Here is a 22,495-nt window from a genome sequence, read left to right on the forward strand (position 1 = left end):
TGTGTTTCCATGGCTTGATGGGATGATTAATTTCGTTTCCCATTCACAGAGCAAGAGATATTCCTCAAGCAGGGAGTGACTCCAGCCCTCGCTGAGCTGCAGCGTGCATGGAGCTCGTAGGGAACCTCAGCTGCTGTTTACTCCCAGCTTGTACTCCCAGACAGGATCCAGGCTGCCTTTGCAGCCACCCACCTGGGCTTTCCCAAAATTCCCAGGGGACTGCAGGGTGCTGACCTGCCTTTGGCTCCAGCTGGGCTGTGATGCTCAGGATTATTGGCTAATTCTAGCCCAGAATACCCTCTCTGGGATCCTGGTCCTTGGAAATGGAATAACAGAGGTAAGAACTGAGTGAAACAGAAATAACTGTTCCCTTCTGCTGTCCCACCCAGCAGGGGCTTGGAACTGGATGATCTTTAAGGCTCCTTCCAACCCAGGCCATTCCATAAAACTGTGATAGTTCTTTCATTTGGTGTGGACTGTGCCTTTATCCTGCCCCAACGCGATGCTCGGGATGTGCTCCAGAGGATGTTGCTGTCCTGGGAGCTGCTCGGCTGTGACCTGCTCCCACCACCTGCTCTTGCACAAGTTTGGGGTTCCTCTAGTCCAGCTTGGCAGAATCTTGTCTAGAGAATAAAAATGCAGAATTGAGTGAAGCTGGTAATGTGTTGTTTCCCCCTCTCCTATTAATTTCTCCTTCTGTGTCCTGTGCTGGAGATGGAACCAGCTCCGAGGATGCTGTGCTGAGGCTTCGTTCTGCTTCCCCACAAAATCCACTGCTTTTATCCCAGCACTGCAGTCAGATACTGCAGTAGCTCGGTGCTATTTATAGCTCTGATCTCACCGTCTCACAGTGTTTTGGGGAGTTTTAGCGATTTGGGGAGTGGGAGCCCCACTGGAAAAGAATCCCTGGGTCAGCCGGGTTGTGTAGGTGATCCCGGCACCCCAGCCACTGCCAGGAGCGGGGATGGAGTTAATTCACAGTAATCCAGTGATGCTCGACTGACACACATCTTGCTGCCAAAATAAACCACCTCAAGTGCTCCTTTGACTGTGCTCGGAGTTAGCAGTAGCTGCTCGCCTCCTTTTCCCAGCTGACTCTGAAGGAAAATTGGGGTGATGGGTTACAGGAATGGTGTTCCGAGGATTTGGAACCAGTGTCATGCTCCCCACGTGCCCAAGGCATTCCTGCTGGCAGCAACTTGGTGCTTAAGTGTCTTTCAAAACACAGGGAATTATTTAAAAATCCAAAACTGTTGCTGGACACCAAGGACAGCCCTGAGGGATAAAGTCAAGGAACAAACACACATTTTTTTTGCTTTTCCCTGGGGATGAAAGAGCTGGAAATAACGCTGAGAGGGGGAGATCCAAGCACGCACTGTCTCAGCACCTTGATGGGTGGTTAAGCAGGATGGGGATGATCCAATGTCAGCAGCCAAGAGTTTGGGATACTAAGCACATCCTCTGGCTTTGTGTTTGCTTTTTGTGGGTGCCCAAAGGCTGACGTACTGCTCTTGGCAGAGCCTGGCCCGAGGGCACAGCAGTAATTAAAAGGCAAACTCATTAGCTGGGAATAAAGCCCCAGCCGGGAAAGGATGGGAGAGGGGAGGAAGCTGAGTCCATGGGCTCTGGAAACCCCCGGCTGGAGAGGGTCAACCACAGCCAGCTGAGGAACATCTCCTTCCTGGTGGGCAGTGATTTGGGAGGGCACCAGGCACTGGAGAGTCACTGCAAGAGGATTGAATGCTCTTTTCTTGGGATTTTGGGAATCTCCTAGGCTAGCTCTGTCAAGGGCAGCTGGGATGTGTTCTGCAGTGGGAGGAGCTGCTTTCTTCCTCCAGCCTTGATCAGACTCTCATCCCCAGGGTTTTGCAGCAGGTTTGGGGAGATTGATGGGATTTTTTTCCCTCCTCTAAAGGGAATTGTTGAAGAAAGGAGCTAGGGAAGAGCTGTTTGTGTTCAGCGGGACTCGCTCTGTGCCGGAGGTTGGGAGAGCTCAGGGAAAGCATTTCCTGCACTTTCCCTTTGAAGGTGATATTGGAGTTCAAATGTGAGAGACAGTTTTCTGTGCTGCTTAAAATTTAAATTAAAAAAAAAAAAAATCAAGAAAAAACAAAAAAGGGAAAGCATGATTTTGGCAACAGCATTTGATATAAAAACCCTCCAGTTTGATATCTAGTGGAAAGTGTCCCTGCCCATGACAGGGGGCTGGGATGTCATGGTCTTTAAGGTCCCTTCCAACAAAACCCCTCTGTGGTTCTGGGATTCTGTGAATATTTTTTAAATTAGCCTTAAGTAAAGGTTATGCTGAAACCAGGTTTGAATTTAAATATTCGTTTGGTGCCTCTCATACTGAATTTTTGGTTTAACATTTTAATGTGTTTTCAGGACTCAAACCTGTATTTCCGTCCTTTAAAGGCCAGCATGAAAATGCTGTATCAGAGAAGGGGAAGAAAATGAATTTGTTTTATTGAAAAGTATATTCACAGTTTTAGTGTCACCTTCCCCTAATCCCTTGGGACTTAGGGAGAAGTTATTTTCCATTTTGGAGTGTGGGAGAATCTAGATGTACAAACTCCCCTGATGATGTCTTATCTAAAGTCTTTATGTGAAATGTTTTTGATTTTTCTAGTGGAGCCAGGCTGGGAGAGCTGGGGGTGTTCCCCTGGAGAGGAGAAGGCTCCAGGGAGAGCTTGCTGCCCCTCCCAGTGCCTAAAGGGGCTCCAGGAGAGCTGGAGAGGGACTTGGGACAGGGGATGGAGGGACGGGACACAGGGAATGGCTTCCCACTGCCAGAGGGCAGGGCTGGATGGGATATTGGGAAGAAATCCTTCCGTGTGAAGGCGAGGAGGGGCTGGGATGGAATTGCCAGAGAAGCTGTGGCTGCCCCTAGATCCCTGGCAGTGTCCAAGGTGAAGTTGGACCCTAGGACAGTGGAAGGTGTCCCTCCTCATGGCAGGGGTGGCACTGAATGAGCTTTTATGCCCCTTCCAAGGCAGTCCATCCTGTGATTCCATGATAAAATACTTTCTTTAGGACACGCACTTTGCCTTTAGGTCGGAGATTGTCACTTCATTTCCCTGTGTTTTGGGTTATTCCCCTCACTGTGTTACGGATGAGCTGTGAGATGTCAAATTTCCAATCTCCATCAGCAACCGGGGGGGGACTGAAGTGCTTTAGGTCTTAATTAACATGCAGCATGCAAGCAGGCTTTGATGTATAGCCATGTTTTATTTATTTGGGAAGGGAAACACCAGCAGAGTGGTTCTAACCTACTATAAAAATCATCGTAGCATGACCGTGGAATCAAAATCAGGCTAACTTGACCATGGGGAAAAAATATTTCCCTATATGCCAAGGCAGGGGGAAGAAATAAAAGAATTAATGTTTTTCTGTTCCTGCAGGGAAGATAAAAAAAGCAGGGAGAGACCGTGAGATAGTTTATTATTCATAATCAGGATCTTGTCTCCTAATTCATGGCTTTGGCATTTCTCATGCCAGCCCTGAATGTCGTCTTTGTGCCTTGGCTCACGTCACGACTCCGATTGTGCTCGTGTGTTCTCGAGGCAGAACCTAGAGAAGCAATTTTCGAGTGTCCCATCAAACACTCCCCGGAACACAGGCGGGTTTTTGTTGTGGGGCTGTGTGCATTGAGCAGGGAGGGCTGGCTGGGGCTCGACAGGGCTCTGTGGGTCAGCAGCTCCCGGCGGGGCAAAGAGGGGCTTCTTTGGAGCCTGAAATAGTCGAGAGTCAGGCATGACGCAGCCTCTGCCAGAGCCCTGAATGGGAATTGTGGTCCTCATCCCTGCAGCTGTAGGGGGATGAGTCCCTTTGGGGGGGAAATAGGGGATTTGTCAAGTTTTCCAGCAGGGAATGGCAACTTAAGGCTCGTTTTTGGGGAGTCAAGTAGGAGGAATGGATCTCAAGCTGCAGTCACAAGTGGCAGGGTGTTCCTTCTGCCTGAAGCTTGGTTGAGTTTTGCATGCTTGGGAGAGCTGGGGGTGTTCATCTGGAGAAGAGAAAGCTTCAGGGAAACCTCAGAGCCCCTTCTAAAGGGGCTCCAGGAGAGCCGGAGAGGGACTTGGGACATGGGATGGAGGGACAGGACACGGGGAACACATGGGATCACAGAATGGCTTGAGTTGGGACCTTGAAGGTCATCCAGTTCCACCACTTGCCATGGGCAGGGACACCTTCCACTATCCCAGGTGGCTCCAAACCCCAATGTCCAACCTGGCCTTGGACACTGCCAGGGATCCAGGGGCAGCCACAGCTTCTCTGGGCACCCTGTGCCGGGGCCTGCCCACCCTCCCAGGGAACAATTCCTTCCCGATCTCCCATCTGTCCCTGCCCTCTGGCAGTGGGAGGCCATTCCCTGTGTCCTGTCCCTCCAGGACTTTGTCCCAAGTCCCTCTCCAGCTCTCCTGGCGCCCCTTTAGGCACTGGCAGGGGCTCTGAGGTCCCCCCAGAAACTTCAAGCACACTATTTAGGTGAGTTTGAATGGTTATCTGTGGGTCAGAATGAGCTGCTCTCCCCAAAATCCCTGACTGTAGCTCAGGAATCCACGGCAAGGAATCCTCACTCTGGTCCTGCGGGGGAGAGAGGAGAGTGGAGGAAAGGCCACAGGAAGGAAAACAACAGGGAAGTGGAAGGAAGAACTTGTGGGTTGAAAAATAGCAACACTTCCAGTAATGTGACCTTTTGCTGAAAATGTTTGCTTCAAAAAAAGAAAGTCTCCTCCTCCTCCCCCCTGGCTGAGTGGGGTGAACACACTCCTGGACCTCTGCTCCACAGGACTTTTTGGGAAAGACTCTATGAAAACTCTCTTCCTGGGATGGATAAGATTAATGTCCTGACAAAGGATATGGGGAAAAAACCCCCACCTTTATTTTCCAGTTTTGCTGAAGCTCAGTGTTTCTGGGGGATTAGCCTTTGTTATCCTGTAACTGATGTTCATTCAAAACTCTCAGCAGAGTTTTTGAGGGATTGCCCTGGAGAGAGAGAGAGAGAGAAGGGGAGCAAATATTGCAAATACAAAATAACTGTGAAAGGCAGAACTGTCACTCAGGTGGAATTGAGGAGATTTTTAGTCATTCATGGGATGGCAATAATTTAATTTTTTTTTTTTTTTTTTGGAGAAACAAGCTGAGTCCAGTTATTGCAAAGGGCTTGTGTCTTCCCGCTGCCAGAGAGCTGGGTTAGGTGGGATATTGTGAAGAAATTGTTCCCTGTGAGGGTGGGGAGGCCCTGGCACAGGGTGCCCAGAGCAGCTGTGGCTGCTCCTGGATCCCTGGAAGTGTCCAAGGCCGGATTGGGTGGGGCTTGGAGCAACCTGGGATAGTGGAAGGTGTCTGTGCCCATGGCAGGGGTGGCACTCAATGGGATTTAAGGCCCCTCCCAAGCCAAACCAGTTTGGGATTTATTCTACAGCACATCGTGGTTTTCTGCATGAGTTTCTTAAAGGGAGAGCCTCCTGTTGCTGACCATGGCAGTCCATCAGTTCATCCATCACAAGTCAACATTATACCTTTGTGTGAAGTCTCAGATTACTCTTTTTCCTCCTTATTTCCAGTGGTGCTGGATGAGTAAAATGGAGTTGTCTGTGTGTGTGTTTGGAAGGCACGGGTGGGTCACACATGACGCTCTTTGCTTGTAGCAAACACGTGGAGGTGGTGCCTGGTGGAAAGCTTGTTGATCCCTGAATTCCTGTAGTCCTTGGTGACCCCGAAAGGAATGGTATGAATTTTACGGTGCTGCTCTTGATTCAGACCATGGCTGCTCCGTCCTTTGCTGGATGAGGACCACGCTCAGCCCTGCTCTTGCGTTCTCCCCTGCAGCTGATGTGAGCTCAGCCCTGCCTTTGGTTCAGACCATGGCTGCTCCATCCTTTGCTGGATGAGGAATTCACTCAGCCCTGCTCTTCTCTCTCCCGCAGTTGACGTGAGCACAGCCCTGCCCTTGCAAGTGGCGCCGAGCTCGGTGCCCATGGATCTGCGGCTGGACCACCAGTTCTCCATGCCGGTGACGGAGCCCACGCTGCGGGAGCAGCAGCTGCAGCAGGAGCTGCTGGCCCTGAAGCAGAAGCAGCAGATCCAGAGACAGATCCTGATTGCAGAGTTCCAGCGGCAGCACGAGCAACTCTCCCGGCAGCACGAGGCACAGCTGCACGAGCACATCAAGGTAAGGGCGGCCTGGGACCAGGGGAACTGTGGAATTGTTGAGGTTGGAGAAGCCATCCTGGGTCGCCCATTCCAACCATCAACATTCCAACCAGCAGCGCTACCACAGTCCCCAAGTGCTGCATCCCACACACCTTCTGAACAATTCCAGGTGTGGTGGCTCCACCACTGCCCTGGGGAACCTGTTGTAATGCCTGGCTACTATTTCAGGGGGGGCATTTTCCCTGTCTCCAGTCTAAACTTTCCCCGGCACGGCCTAAGGCTGTTTCCTCTTGTCCTGTCCCTTGCTCTCCAGCCTCCTCTCGAGGAGTTGTGCAGAGCCAGAAGGTTCCCCCTGAGCCTTATTTTCTCCAGGCTGAGCCCTCCCAGCTCCCTCAGCCATTCCTGGGGCTCCAGCCCCTTTTCCAGCTCCGTTCCTTTCCCTGGACACAAAAAATGCCTCAGTGGAATTGACCGCAGCAGGAGGTTACCTATAACTGCTGTCACGCATTTTGGGAGTAGTGGCACGGGAACTTCTCACTGGACATTTGCCATCAGCACAAATTGCAAACCGAGCATGTAGACCGTGGTGGGACCGTGGGAATAGGGAATGCAGGGGCAGTACCTGCAGGTGGGCCTGCACACACACAGGTTTTGCAGAGTTAGGCACCAAGCAGGTGCCGTGCCCTGCGTGGGGCAGGGAGAAAACGCCAGGCAGGGTCAGTGGGCAGTCCAGTATGGAAGATGGCTGTTGCAGAGTGAAAACATGAGACATTATATAAACATTTCCCAGTGCTGGACTATTGCTATGGCAACGTAAGCTTTCCGAATTGCTAATGGGCTCCTTTTTTCAAAGGGGGATTAGTGCTGCACATGGTAAATAGCCTTAATGTAATATTAAAAAGCAACCTCGATTCAACCTTATATAACTTTCATTTCAATACAAAATGCGTGTCAGAGTGGGGAAGATGGGATTAAAAGTTAATGGGGTATTATTTACAGACTTCTTAGTACAGAGGGGAGCTGGGCTTTGTGAGAAGTGTCCCTGTTTGAGGCTGGATTAACAGCAAACACCCCCGTCCCTTAGTGAGTCCTCTTTGCTGTCACCAGGGCAGAGGTGAGGAGGTGCCTGGGTGTGAATATATTTATACACGGACGCACAATGTGTGCATCTCTGGGTGTGTGTATGGAATGTTTATATATCCCCACGTTTCTGTACTTGCACATTTGCCCACAGCTGTCACAACCACTTGGGGGCGGGGCGGGGGGAGAAAGATGGGGAATTCCCGTGACAAATATTTCCATTATTCCGTTGTAATTGCCCGTGCCTGTGGTTATTTGTCTATGAAAAATCAGGCAGTCTCCTTCCCGTTTAATGGCCAAGCTCGAAGCACTAGTGATAGGAACATATTTCATTTATACCAAAGCTCTGACTGACTCTGTTCAAAATCTGTGTAAGGAGGAAGCTGAGCTCTAATTTTGAGACACTACGGTGCATCCAGCCCGTTAGGTAATGAAATTCTTCATCTCGTGTGTAAGCTTGGCTAAATGAGAGCCTTAAAATAGGGATGATATAATCCTGTACCAAAGGGTGGCCTGCAAGGTGTCTCTGGGGAGTAAGTGTGTCAGTGGGACCAGAAGTGCTTTAGAAATCAAACAGCACCTTATTGAAATGAACCCTGTGATGCCTCATGAAGAAAACAACCCCCAAACCCTACCCCAGCATGTGACTGTGGTACATTTTCTCTGGGAAAGCATCCTACATGTCTCTCTGTGCAGGTGTCAGCCCACATTTAGGTGACTCTTAGAACTGGCAGCTGTGTTAAGTCCAGTGGCTGTGAGTGCAGGGAAGCGATTATTTTGCCCAGAGAATTAAAATATATAACTTTAAATTCAGACTCAGAGCTGCCCAGCTCATGAAGAAGGCAGGGCGGGGATGTTAAAGTAAATAAAACCCATTTATCTTCTGCAAGTGAAGCACTTGAGCTAGGCAGTTTGGTAAAGAAACAGTCCTGAGAGAAGATGCAGAGCTCTTTTTTGAGAAATTGACTTGTTTTTTTGTTTTTTTCTAATCCCATGTGAACACAAGCATGAACGCCCCATGGCAAGGGTTGGGAATGGGATGAGCTTTAAGGGCCCTCCCAGCCCAAACCCTTCTGTCATTCTGTGATAATGTTAAATCCACAATTGCTTTGGAAACTGCTCCTGTTAAGGGGGAAGAGTTTCTGCATTTTACTCTGTTCTGTGTATCTGGTACTGTCTAGAATTGGTTTGTTTGGCTTTTTTCCCTAGAGCCTTGTATCTACCATTATAAATCAGCAAGTGCATAGCATTTGTTTCACAGAATCCCTGAAAGCTTTGGGTTGGAAGAGACCCTAAGGATATCTAATTTCAAGTCTGTGCCATGGGCAGGGACACCTTCCACTATCCCAGGTAGCTCCAAGCCCCAATATCCAGCATGGCCTTGGACACTGCCAGGGATCCAGGGATCCAGCCACAGCTGCTCTGGGCACCCTGTGCCAGGGCCTCACACCCTCCCAGGGGACAATTCCTTCCTAGTATCCCATCCATCCCTGCCCTCTGGCAGTGGGAAGCCATTCCCATTGTCCTGTCCCTCCATCCCTTGTCCCAAGTCCCTCTCCAGCTCTTCTGGAGCCCCTTTCAGCTCTGGCAGGGGCTCTGAGGTCTCCCTGGAGCCTTCCCTTCTCCAGCTGCACACCCTCAGTTCTCCCAGCTGGTGAAGCTTTCAAACATCTCCTTTGTTTCCAGTGTTGACTCCTTTGCTGGCACAGGAGAAGTCGTGGTTTTGAGGTTGTTTTATTTCTTTTATTGCTGTGGTGTTGGTGGGAACAGAGGAACTGGTCTGACTTGACAGGAGCTGAAAAGGGTTGAACACCCCTCCATCCCACCCCCAAACAAAGCAGGAGTGTGAGGAACACTTAAGTGAGTGAAGTTTGGCCTGGAAAATGCTGGCACGACTTGCCTGTTTTTCTATCCCAGTAGATAACTTTTTCCTATTGAGAGCTGAAGTTTTGGCTTTTCGCGGAGCTTGGACTCGCTTCCATCAGCTCAGTTTTAATCATCTGACCTAGTGCAGGAGGGGAAGGCGATGACTGCTCAAACATGTGATCCTTTTCCTGGCGTGTCCCAGTCCTTGCTTTTATAGACATTGTGTTTTGGCCTTCACATGAAAGTGCCAGATTCCCCAAGATGGTGCAAGCTGGAGAGAGCCAGGAAATGAGTGAAACAATGTTTGTGGAAGGGCTCTATAATGGACACAGAGCTCAGAGCGTGGGAGGAGTGGGAGGGTAAAGAGAAAACACAGGCATGGAGAGAGAGAGAAGGGAGAAGGGGGAATGGCTTTGAACTGAAAGAGAGTAGGTTTAGATTGGATATTACAAAGAAATTAGCGATGAGGCACAGGGCTTGGAGCAAACTGTGCTAGCGGGAGATGTCCCTGAACACAGCGGTGCGTTGGAATGGGATGAGCTTTAAGGTCCCTCCCAACCCAAAGTGTTCCATGGTGATTCTGTGAAAACCCTGACATATTTGGGGAAAATAAGCCGAGCCCTTTGAAGGCTTCACATCATGCAGAGCAGAGCAGAGCAGGCCGTTTCTTTCACAGCTCCAGAGCAGCCCTGCGGATTGCCCAGGCCTGACTGCGGAAAGCGCCGAGGGAGAGGCCGGAGGCTGGAGGCAGTGGCCGCTGCTCCTCTCTCCTGTAGCCGCTCACCTTCAGCCAGGCGGACTTTTCCACTCCTCCACGCATCGCCAGATGAGGGACGATATTTATGGCCTTCAAATCTGCCTTCCTAAACAAAACCAAGGATGGAATAAGGGGCCTGGCTCTCGGGTGAGATGGTGGAAAGCCTCTCCACGGGTCCCGCTGCAACCTTTGGTTGCGGAGGAACCGGCAGGGAATTTTTTCCTTTGTGAGTCACTCATTCCCAGCCAAGATCAGCTGGAAGTTACCAAAAACTTTTCCATTTGCCCTTCTGGTCAGGGGCTGGATGGAAGAGGGGCAGGATGGGCACTTTGACAGGGCCAGAGGCACCTCGGGCACTGTGAGCTCAGTGGGGAGGGAAGGACGTCGTGGGGAATGTGGTTCATCTCCTCCGTCTGAGCTTGGAGCAGAGATCTTCCCAGCTCTGGCTGTTTTATAGCCGCAGCCGGAAACTTCTCAGGGATGCTGACGCACGTCGGTGGTGGGATAACAGCACAGGGAAGCAGCTGAGCCTCCCAGCTCCTCGTGGGCCTGAAATCCTCGCCTGCGGGTGTGCAATCCCATTCCCAGTTTTCCCAGCATCTGAGAAAGGACTGTGTGTGTCTGTAGCACGGGGAGTGCTGGGCTGAGTGTCCAACATAGGCGGGATGGGCAGGGAAACAGCAGCAGGGAAAGGAGCTTTGTTAGGATGTCTGCTGTGCAATGACCCTGAAATTGTTCTCTTTCCCCTGACTGAATTTTCCCCTGAATTCCTACATTGGGTGAGGGATAGTAACACATCTGAGGGATCAGCCTCTTGTTCAGAGACACATGCTGAAACTCTCGGGCCATTCTTTTGGTCTCAGAGAGTGAAAATCTTACAGGGGATCTTCAGACAGATTTTGCTGTGCTGTAAAGAAACGTAATTCTTTCCCAAAGATGTCTAGACTTGATAGTTGTCATGCTTATTCTGAGGGGAGAAACTGCTCCTTGCTTTCATGTGGAGCCACCTGCCATGGAATGGCAAGTTTGCCTTCAGGATACCCCTGGAGCTGCTCAAGGCCAGGCTGAATGGGGCTGTGGTGGGAGGTGTTCCTGCCCATGGCAAGGGGTGGAACTGGATCATCTTTAAGGTCCCTCCTAACCCAACCCAGCCCAACCCATTCCATGATTCCACAGTAGCTCATAGTAGCTCACAAATCATATCATCCTTTAGTGTGGCTGCTCTCAGCATAGCCCTGACAGTGCCCAGAGCTTCTCTTTGGTGGCCTCTCCATGTTGGTTCCATGATGATTCCTGCTCAGCAGGGAAAGCTGGGCGTGTTTCAGTTCTGCTGCTGGGGTTGGTGTCATCTGATGCTCCCCTGTGGCACCTTCCCCATGTCCCCAGGGACACTGCCAGCAGCATCGTGGCTCCTGCAAAGCACCTACTTCCCTTGGGCTCCGGAAGGGCCAACTTCCATCCCACCCCCTGATGTCTCAGCTCCCATTCCTGGGCCTGTCTGCTCTGTGCTCTCTTCCTGCAGCAGACAGCATGGAGGGGCTCCCTCTGCTCGTTTTTGTGCGGCTCTTCCGCAGCGTGCCCGTTCCTCGCAGCCCGTGTCCCTTTCAAGAGGAACTTGAAAAGCCCGAAGATACCAGGTGTCTGCCTCTGTCTGGATTCTGGGATGACAGGATTATTCATCTTAGGAAGCTGCAGCTGGGTACAGTCAGTGGTAAAAGACCAGACTGAACATTTTGTGCCTCGTTACTACTGGAATGCCTTGGAACTCGTGCTATTTCCAGACAGCTTCCTGTTCTTTCTCCGTGACCTTGCCTCGCTTTTCTGGCACACCGAGCCCACTCCAAAATTTACACCTTAGATCCTGCGAAACTTAACTTCTGATGGAAGCGACCCTAGGGGAAACTTTTGGAAGATCAGAGAGTTTGCTCTCTTTGAAGGGGGTGGGTGGTGACTTTGCCTGAGCCTCAAAGTCAGGATCTTCTGCGAGAGCGGTGAGGACAAACCTGCACATGGAGGGGTGGGTTCTGTCAACAAATCCGTGGAGCAGCTTGGACACCTTTTACCCTGTCTCTTGGTTGAAAGAGTCCTGCATCAGGATTTATCCCAATTCAGGCATCTTCCTGCCATCCAAGCCCTGTTAGTGGTGTCAGGAGTGAAGCTGCAATGCTCATCCAGGGAAATTTGTCTGCTCTGGGCCTTACAGAGCTACTGGAAATCGGTAGAAGAAATGTTTCCTTTTGGTTTCTTCTGAGGTGGGCCATGGTTGGTTGACTGGAAGGAGCACAATGGGAACTCCAGCTTTTTCAGGAGCAAACTGCGCGTGGGGTACCATGTTTTTTGGTTTTTTTTGTCAGTTAAGAATTTCAGAGTAAATGGCAGCAGAAGGGTTATTTTGGCAGTTCCCACGCCTGAATGTTCAATTTTATTTTATTTTTGAACTTAGAAAATAATTGGAAGTAGTCAAGGAGAACACAGAGAATCAGGACAGGAATAAAAAAAACCCCTACTGGATCCTGTTACGCCAGGAATATTGACCTGTTAATGTACATCACTGCTGATCCATTCACATTCAGAACACATGGAATTCCAGTAATACCCAAAATACCCCAAAACAGTTCACAGAGCTGCTCCTCCAAGGACCGAGGTCTCATCTCATGAGATCAACATCAAGGGCTCCTCCTTTACAGGAATTTATGGTTGTGGTCCTTTATGAACATTTATGAATGTGGTTCTTTGGTTTACAGGGATTGGTTTAAGTTAAATTTTGATTTACGTACCATCATACGTGCTGGGATGGGCACTCCCTGCTCCTGATTCCTTCCCCTTCAACAATAACCACGTAAAGCCCACCAGGTGCAAACTCAAAGGAGTTTTCCTTCGGCTTTAAAGGGGAAGATTGGAGAAGGAACTGAAATGTGCTGGATACTACAAACAGAGCTTGCTGCTTTCTGGAAAGGCTGTTGGATATTCTGCTTCTGGAGGAAGGGAAAAGTTAGACTGGACTGGGCATCAGGGAGCAAAAGGCTCATACAAAAGCATTCCTGGTACAGGTATTCAGGGCTCAGAGAAGCTTGCAGCCGATTAGGAGAGGTAATGGCACGGGAAGGAGACTGGGATATAAAATTGCATATCCATATGTAAAGCTGCCAAAGTAAATACATGGGCTCTTATCACCTGGAGCTGACGGGAATGGAACATCACCATCATTTTCGGTCCTGGAGACGGTTTAGCCCCCTAAACCCGAGCACAAGACATTCTCAGTAGGATCTGTCTGACCGAGATCAGTCTCCTGCCCAGGGAGCTGCTGGCTGGATGGGATCATTTCCCTGTGGAAAATTCCCTGCCCATGGGAATTTCTGGCATGGGATTAGCCGGCTGTCAGCTGCCCAATGACGGGAAGGAGGCACATGGGGTGCGTGTCCCAGAAAAGAGATGAGAGGTGCTCGTTCTCCCTGATCTTAGTGTCTTGGCTTCTGCTGGAAGCCACAATGTTCCCCCCTCCCTGTCTCCCAGCACAGCTGATTTATTCTGCCCGGTGCTCCAAGAGATATCCCAAACATGCCGTTGCAGAGCCAAGAGAGCAGATCCTGAAACTGGAGCCAGAGCCTGCGACTTCAGTAAACAGGATGGGGGGAACATGAAGCACAGAGTCCAGCCAGTACTGGGATTGCTGTGAAACAACCCCACAGAACAGTGCTCCCAGAAATCCATCTCCCAGAAATCCCAGCGTCTGTGCTTTGCTCCCACCCATAGCCAAGGATTTTTTGAGAGAGTGATTTGATGTGTGTGTTCTTGGAGAGTTTTTCTTCATCCTCAGCTATGACTTGACTTGATTTTTACAGAGCCTGAGCCCAAAGATCATTTCGAATACCTGATTTAAACCCTCAAAATGGTAGAATTTGGCTAGGACGGGTGGCAGAAGAACCTTTCCTTGATACGCCCCCTGTGCTGGAACTATCTCAGGTGTGGATTGAAATGCAAGTTGGGAGCTGGACACAGCGACTTTGGGTGCCAGGGAATATTTATCAGCCAGAAGTGTTCCAGATTCCGTTGACCCAGGCTTGTGCTTATCTCAACAATTATTTTGCTCTCCCTTCCACTAATTGCAGCTATTCAAAATACCTCTTACAAACACACAGGAGCCAGTCTGAGCTGGAGGGGCAGGAAGGATCTCTGTGCTTGGCTTCTTATTTGGCAGCTGGAGGAGTGGTTGTGGAAGTCCTAATGCAACTTATCTCCATGAAATCCGTCTTAGTTCTCTCTGGGAAATGGGATCTTGGTGTCAGCTTTCCACACTTCCTGGGAAGGCACTGTAAAGACTTAAAGAGAACCATTTTAGCTGCATTTCCCTTAAAAAAAGGTTTCTCTGTGACAGTTTCCCTACTGATAAGGTGTCAGTCCCCCTCCCAGGCAGACAAGCTGGAGCACTGAGGACAATTGAGGAATGTAGTGGCAAAATCCTCTGGATCCCTAAGTCCACATGGTAGGCTGACGGCTGGAAATGCTCTGCATTCCCCCTGTTACCTTTATTAATATTAATATATGCTAAAGGAGCACCAGCAACACTAACTGCAGGTACAGTTAAACATTTGTGCAGTTTTCAGAAATAGTGGGAGCAGTGACACTAAACATATGCAGGAATCCCCATAGTTATGAATATTTACAAATATTGATTTTGGCAAGAGCACCTAATTCAGATGTTCTGAGCTCCCTAAGTCAGGGTGTGTGTGAGTCTGTCACACGGTGCTCCTCAGACTTGGGGCTGAGTTGGTCTCAGATCCAGGGATTTCCCTCTGTGAATCACTTTGTAATGAAATTTCAGTGTTTGGGAAATAGACTTGGGGAATAACCCCCCTGCCCCAGCTGTGTGTGATGACACACAGGATCTGAGTGGGCAGTGCCTGTTCAAATTTGCCTCAGTTGCTTTAAATGAACCAGAAACTGATTTTTTTTCCCGACACCCCAACAATCCTACCCTGTGCATCCCTGAGAGCATTATCCAAATGCTCCTGGAGTTCTGGCAGCTTCAGAGCTGTGCCCATTCCCTGGGGAGCCTGGGCAGTGCCCTAGCACCCTCTGGGGCAAGAACCTTTTCCTGCTGTCCAGCCTAAATTTCTGTTTCCCCGTAACATTCTTGGTAAGTGTGGAGAAATAGCCCTGAGAAGACACATGGATGGGTTTTCTTTGTTTTCCCAGGCTACAGCAGACACCAACAGTGATTTCTTTTCATTTTTCATGGGTACAATCAGAGACGTGGCTTCATTATTCTATTTTTTAAAAATTTTTTTTTTTCAACTTTGAAACCATTTGAAAAACTATATTAAGAATAGGCTTTGTGGAAACTGGGGTCAAAATGAGCGGAGACAATACATCCCTAATGAAACTTCCCTAAACCATCCAGTGACAAATTGGGCTTTTCATTCCCATTTCACTCCAGATGTCAATGAAAGCACAGCTCCTTCTAAAGCAGCCTAATGTATGTAAACCATCGCAGGAAGCAGAGCCTAGGAGGCTGCAGATGGAGAGAAAAGGCTCCTGATTCCATAAAAATAACAAAACCTGTTTTACCATATTGTGCATTAAATATTGTTCATTTGCATACTTTCCATGGCGAGGTTCTCAAAGCCCACCATGTGGTGGACTTGTTGGAAGTCGGGAAAGAGACTCTTTCCCCAAATGGAGACGTGTTAGTAGAAGCTGCTGCTTAATTAGAAAACAAAAATAACCGGTTTCCTCTATTTTTTTCCCCCTTTTCTAGTTTTTTTTTTTTTCAGTGTGGATTTTCAGTCGTTTACATATAATTCAATAGAATTAGGAGGAGAAGCATAGGTGCAGTCACTGCAAAATAACTGGATTTCTTGTGTTTTACAGCAGCCTGCCTGCTTGGAACAGGCAGCAGCAGGGATTCCTCCATGGAGGGTTTCCAGCAGATAGCCAGGCAGATCGCAATTACCTCTTAGATTGTTTTTTTGCATCTTTATATAGAATCGTGGGATTTTATTTCGTATTTATTGTGCATCCGGGGCAGAAGCATTGGGTGGTGCATGTGTGCAATGCCACAAATTAGTCAGAGGAGCCTAGAATATCCAGAGCTGGAAGGGGCTCACAGGGATCATCAAGTCCAACTCCTGGCTCTGCACAGGACACCCAAAGACTCTCAGCTAAAGGGATTAAAAGGAAAACCTGCTCAAGGAGAAGGAAAAACTTTGGGGCAGGAGCCTTGTGTATGCGGGAGTTGGCAGCGTTTGGAGAAGGATGGATTGAGATGTTCTTGGAGAGAGCAGCTTCCCTGTCTCAACAGCCATGGCTTGGACCCTGCCCATAGCAGGGGCTTGGAACGGGGTCATCTTCAGGGTCCCTTCCAACCCAAACCATTCCACAATTCCGTGCTCCAGCTCCCTCTCTGCCTCGGGGATTCTGCGGGAGCGGTGGGTGGTATCTGAGCACAGGCCCCCATTAAGCACAGCCCCGGAGAGCTCGGGCCTTTGAGGCTGGAGTCTGCCAGCTCCCCATCAATCCCTTGGTTTATAAGCTGCCAACGTAAAGAGTGCTGGGTGGGCGCTGTGCTCCAGGGCCTCTGGAGGGCTCCGGAGGGCCCCGGCATTCCAGGGCTTTACTGGAGGCCCGAGAGCGGCCTACGCGCTCAGCCGCGGCCCGCGCCTCGCAGATCAACCCGGGAGGTGGGAAACGGTCCTTTTGGCTCTGCTTTTTCAAGAAAAAGCAGGTTTTAGCCCCGCAGTGATCCCTTTGCTCCCCTCCGGGCCGCTGGGACGTGTTGTTTGTCGCCTGCTTTTCCACAGCCTCGCAGGACACCGGGCGTCGGCTCGCGCCATCCCGGGGCACGGCGCGTCAAACTGCCGCCCTCAGGCCCGAGGGAATCCCCTCTGCATCCAGACAGGGGCTCGGGGCTGGGGGATGCACCCCAAATTTCCCAGGAGGTTGGTGGGTGCACTGACGCCTCCCAGCTGCTGAGACTTGGGGATGCCAGGGGGGGCTTGCGCTGGGGCAGGAGCCTTTGGTGCTTCCAGCCTTGAATGTCCCATCTGATGGAATCTTTGCAAATCAGACCTAAATTAAACATCGTGCCTCCTGATTATTCCCATGGATATGGGTGAGTTGAGAGGGCCGGGGAAAATCCTTCCTGGAGAAATTGTGGGGGGAATTTTTTTTTTTTTTTTTAATTTGTTGGAGCAATTCTTTTTATAGTTAATGACAGAATCTCAGCATGGTTTGAGTTAGATGGGACATGAAATTCTATTTCGTTCCACCCTCTGCCATGGGCAGATACAGCTTCCACTATCCCAGGTTGCTCCAAGACCCATCCAGCCTGGCCTGAAACACTTCCAAGGATGGGGCAGCCACAATTTCTACAATTTCCCTGTGCAACAAATTATATTGAGGGCGCCCTAGTGGGGTTTTATTTAAAATCAGGTGATGGAGATAAAAGGAGGCCCGTGCTTGTCCTTCTTTCCATGAATGAAGCATTGTCATTGTCACCTGCCTGCAGCCTCTGCTTCGGCTCTGGGAAGGCTGATGGTGTTAATTTGCTCCTTTTCCCTTCTCCGCAGCAGCAGCAGGAGATGCTGGCCATGAAGCATCAGCAGGAGCTGTTGGAGCACCAGAGGAAGCTGGAGCAGCACCGACAGGAGCAAGAGCTGGAGAAGCAGCACCGAGAGCAGAAACTGCAGCAGCTGAAAAACAAAGAGAAAGGGAAAGAAAGTAAGTGGCCGCTCCGTTGGGTGGTGACAGGCGGACAGGAGCCATGAAGGAGCCTCAGAAAGCTAGAGGAACCTCCTTGAGGGCACAAGGAACTTGTGGGAATTGAGGGGAAGAGGGAAATGCTTTTTTCCTTCTTTATCTTCATTTTTGTCTCACTAAATGCCATTTTAGCATTTTTCAAAAGGAAGCGTATCCGCTCTTCCCTTGATTTAACATTTTTTGAAGTATTTTTGGCAGCATTCCTAATGGAGGCAGAATATTAAGCCCATAAAATACCCCAGATGCATGCTGCACTCCTTTTCTCTTTCTGCTGCTCTGAATTTCACTCCTTTTAAGACACAGCCCAGTTCTCAGCTCTCCCCTTTTTGAAGCGTTTCCATTCACGAGGGGATTTTTTTCAGGAGGTTACAGCTTGTGGGTGCCTTCACCACTGTGTGTCATTATGCACTTGAGGAGATCATTGTGGCCTGACAATGTCCCTTATCAGAGACACTTCAGGCTGCTTGTTGGGGCTTTTTATGCGAGTGAGTGGGGGGAAAAATGCCTCAAAATATCTTGCCAAGTTGTGCCATCAACTCCTCAGGTCTGATTTCACCATGGGAGAAGGAGCGAAGGGAAGAAGGGTTGCTGGCTGGAAACTTGGAATAAGATAAAGCTCCAAGAGCTTTTTCAGTAGGAGAAATCTGGGGTCCGGCAGACGTTTTAAGTGCTACAAAGAGCAGAGGTTCAGAATTTCTAAGCATTTCCACTTCCCCCTGCTGCTCCCATCAGCTGTTGATGTTTGATCCGTGTTTGGCTGGGCCTCTCCTCAGAGCTGATACCTGGCCATGGTCATTAAAGTAATCTGAAAAGAAATTAAAATTTGGAAAATGGGAGCAAAACATCTTTTGGGTGAAACACAGAGGTGTAGAGAAAAGAAACAGATTTTGGGGATGTTAAGTTGAAGATCCTGTTCCCGTGGCTACAGTTTTATTTTTAAATTGCTTTTTATTTAAGAAGTGCTGTGGTGAAGAATCATTATTGCACCTCAGCTCTTAAGGATACTTTAGTTATTTTTCTCACATCACAAAATTTAGCGAAGGGAAGCTAAAATTGTCCTGATCTGAAATATGAAGAGAGTGTGAGAGAATTGGAGTTTGTTCTCCTTCCTGGTTAACAGCTCTGCTCTGGAGCCAGGCTGAGAGAGCTGGTGTTCACTTGCAGAAGAGAAGTCTCCAGGGAGACCTCAGAGCCCCTTCCAGGAGAGCTGGAGAGGGACTTGGGATGAGGGATAGGACACAGGGAATGGCTTCCCACTGCCAGAGGGCAGGCATGGATGGGATATTGGGAGGGAATTGTCCCCTGGGAGGGTGGGCAGGCCCTTGGTCCCTGGCAGTGTTCCAGGCCAGGTTGGACACTGGGGCTTGGAGCAGCCTGGGACGTGGAAGGTGTCCCTGCCCGTGGTGTTGAAATTAGATGATCGTTAGTCCCTCCCAGCCCAAAGCCCTCTGAGGTTCTGTGATACCTTTCAGCTTCCAGTAAAGGAGGTAAACCATACACTCCAAAAATCCTGAACTTCAGGTCTTCTAAGTAACCGGTTTACTGCCAGAACACAGCCAGATTTGAGTGTTCTAAGGATGCTGATGGATTAAGGATGACACATTTTGGAGGGAGAAGGCTTTCAAGCATGGATTTGACACCTCTTCTCCAGCTCTTCACTTGAACTTTCCACCAGACCTGTGTTCATGGAGCTGGTGAGAAATGCAGGGCTCTAAAAAAAGGGGATTTTTTCGCTTTGGTGTTTGAACCATTTTACAGCTCCAAGCAGTGCCTTGTAGGAATGCTGCAGCTCCTTGCTCTTGGGGAGAGCACAGGGATTGTTCTCCCAGCATATCAAATGTCACCTCACCATCAAGCAGGGCCCAGGACACGAGAACATGGCGGGGTGATCTTTTAGTTCTCGCTCTCAGCGGAGCAGGCAGCTTTCTTGCCCTTTTCCTTTCCTCCCAGCCCAGATATTTTCCGTTAGGCTCCTGCCTTACGCCACGGTGTGGATGAACCATCATTTTCCACCTGTCCCCTTGCCAAGCTTGGGATGCATTTCTTCGTCAGGAGCCTTGCCTGGGAGTCTGGGCTGTCAACCCGGGGATCACTGGGATCCATCATGGCAAGGGGACAGCCTCCATTATGCAGGAAATCATGATTAGGGATTACACAGTTGACATTTTAGCGATGCAGAATGACTGACTCTCTTTTTTAAATTTTTTTTTTAAATGTTAGGTTTTCTATTTGAAGCAAGAGATCCGCGCACTTGTAAATGAAATGAAATGTTACGTCAGTCGTGGTGTGCACAGAGACTTGGGAACAAAGAGGTCCCTGTTTACAGGAGTTTTCAAGACAAAACCTACACATGAGCCACTGGGCTCATTCCCCTTCTGCTTTTAGATGTGACATTTAACAACTTGAGGGTGCACAAGACCCCTTTTCTTAAATAACTTTGGTTCAAAGAGAGCTGGGATGGCCCAGACAAGTGCTTTATTCTGAGTGTGCTACTATGCAAGCACAACATCCTCTTCTGCTGAAATAAACTCAATTTCATCTGTGTTTTCAAACATAACTTGTGAGTCTATGCCAAGCTAAAGGGATAAAAAGGGAGAGCTCCTTACTGGAGGCACTTTGTTCTTCTCTCTTTGAATGCAAAATTCTTTTTTTTTCTGGACTGGAAATGAAAGGTTTGATTTGGGATCTATTTTAGAAATTTTAAATTCCTTCAAGTATGTGAATTGATTTAACAACCTTTTTTTTCTTTTTTCTGTTTTGTGTTTTTTTTTTTTTTTTTTTTTCAATCACAGGTGCAGTGGCAAGCACAGAAGTGAAGATGAAATTGCAGGAGTTTGTGTTAAACAAGAAGAAGGCTCTGGCCCACCGGAATCTCAACCACTGCATATCCAGCGACCCTCGCTTCTGGTACGGGTAAGTGGTGCTGAGCTTTCGGCAGGGTTCAGCCGGTGCCACCTTTGCCCCCAGTTCCCTGAGGGAATGGACCTGATGTGCTTGTGGGATGAGCCAGAGCGGTGGCAGGAACACTGCGCGTTCCCAAAATGCATTTTCCAGAGGGCTCCAGCGTGAGTGGTTTTCATATCTGCTCTGACGGTCACGGCGCTCTGTGTGTAGAGAGAGGTCTTTGTGTCATCTGTAATCCGCAGTTATTCAGACTCCAAAGTTCTACAGTCAGAGATCAGCCTTTATAAGTCCTCCAGCTTTTCGCCCAGGATTTGATCCCACCTGGTGTTACAAGACTTGAGCTTTAGTCAAATAAGGAGTAGTTTATTGCATTCAGGAGCTGGAATTTGATGATCCTTGTGGGTCCCTTCCAACTCAGGATATTCTATTATTTAATGAATTTCTGCAGCTCAAGATAGTTAAGCTTTGCATTTTAAATCTTTTAACACTTTTAACTGCTCTTCTTGCTCTGACAAAGTTGGAAATTTGGTTTAGTTGGCTCTTACTGGAAACATCCAGTGGGTCCAGTCTTCACTTTTAATCACAACTGCCCCAACATCTCTGTTTTCAACTGAAAATATTCAGCTGTTGGTCTCCAGTTTCAATTTCAGAAATTATCTTTCTCATTGTACTAAAGACAATCAGAAAATTTGATGTGACTTGAAAGGTTCCACTGCTGTGACTTTGTCTCAGTCTGTGTTAAATAAAACCCTAAAGTGCTTTGGATGTTGGCTTTAGTGACCATAAAATTCATGAAATTTTGAGTTACAAAACTAATTTCATTTTGCCATGAAATTCGTGTTCAAGCTGTAGCACTGAGTGTTTTTAAGTCTTAAGAAATGACCATGTGTACAGGGAGGATGAGGTCATAGCCAGAAGATGTTTCCAAATTCCAGAAACTGAGCTGCAATGAAATTTGAAAGCTATCCCAGCTCAGAGCCAGGACAGAAATGCTGAAGTGGAGTTGGCAGAAGAAGTCAGATGTTATTGGAGGCAAAGTGAGATTGAGCAGCTTTAATACATCTCTGAAAATCTAATCTGAGACTTGGGGATTTCATTAAAGGTGGTTGAAACCCTGATCCTCCATTTCTTTAAAAGCTGGTTAAAATAACAGTTAATGCAGGAGTGGTACAAGGTCAGTTAGAATTCAGGGTGCCCAGAGAAGCTGTGACTGTCCCTGGATCTCTGAAAGTGTCCCAGGCCAGGTTGAATATTGGGACTTGGGGCACGCTGGGATAGTGGAAGATGTCCCAGCCCATGGCAGGGGGTGGAGTGGGATGAGCTTTAAGTCCTTCCCAACCCAAACCATCCTGGGATTCTCTGTGGTGCAAGGCCAGGGCTGCTGCAGGTTTTTAGCCACGTTGTGTTTGGGGTTTCAGGATGTCCCCTCCACTGATGCCGAGAACTTTCTGAGCTCCAGTGTGTGATTGGGGTTTGTTGTGGCACTTATTAATCCAAACCCCTTCCCTCTGAGGCTCCAGCCGTGCTAACAGGCAGAGGCAACACACAAACCATTGCACAAGGGTTTTGGGTCATGCCATCCCCTCATTTTCCATCTGTTTTGTGGTGGGCTGGGGACTGGTCTCCTGGATTCTAACCTAAGATGGACAAAGCCTTGGGGCCTCTCGGCTCTTTCTCAGCGCTGAATTGTCCTGCTGAGCCCTCAAGGAGGGCAGATGGCAGCAGCACAGGAATTTTAAATGCACTCTTCACTTGTTAAAGGCAGAAGTTTGGGATTTTTTTTCCTTTCCGTTCTATTTTTAAAAAAATAATTTTCTTTTTTCTTTTTTCTTTTTTCTTTTTCTTTTTCTTTTTCTTTTTCTTTTTCTTTTTCTTTTTCTTTTTCTTTTTCTTTTTCTTTTTCTTTTTCTTTTTCTTTTTCTTTTTCTTTTTCTTTTTCTTTTTCTTTTTCTTTTTCTTTTTCTTTTTCTT

The 22,495-nt window shown here is 48.7% G+C and overlaps 1 protein-coding gene across 7 annotated transcripts in view; it reads left to right on the top strand.

Moving 5' to 3' along the window:
• Positions 1–22,495, top strand: part of HDAC4 (histone deacetylase 4) — a 171,378-nt gene that overhangs the window by 86,538 nt on the left and 62,345 nt on the right. For all 7 annotated transcript variants that reach the window (XM_040068889.1, XM_040068884.1, XM_040068886.1 and 4 more), the window contains 3 exons: positions 5,934–6,178; positions 17,431–17,581; positions 20,413–20,533. In XM_040068889.1, coding sequence (XP_039924823.1) covers positions 5,934–6,178; positions 17,431–17,581; positions 20,413–20,533 — 517 coding nt within the window. The remainder of the gene's footprint in view (positions 1–5,933; positions 6,179–17,430; positions 17,582–20,412; positions 20,534–22,495) is intronic.

Source organism: Hirundo rustica, chromosome 7 (assembly GCF_015227805.2).
Source record: "Hirundo rustica isolate bHirRus1 chromosome 7, bHirRus1.pri.v3, whole genome shotgun sequence".
Classification (NCBI taxonomy): Eukaryota; Metazoa; Chordata; class Aves; order Passeriformes; family Hirundinidae; genus Hirundo; species Hirundo rustica.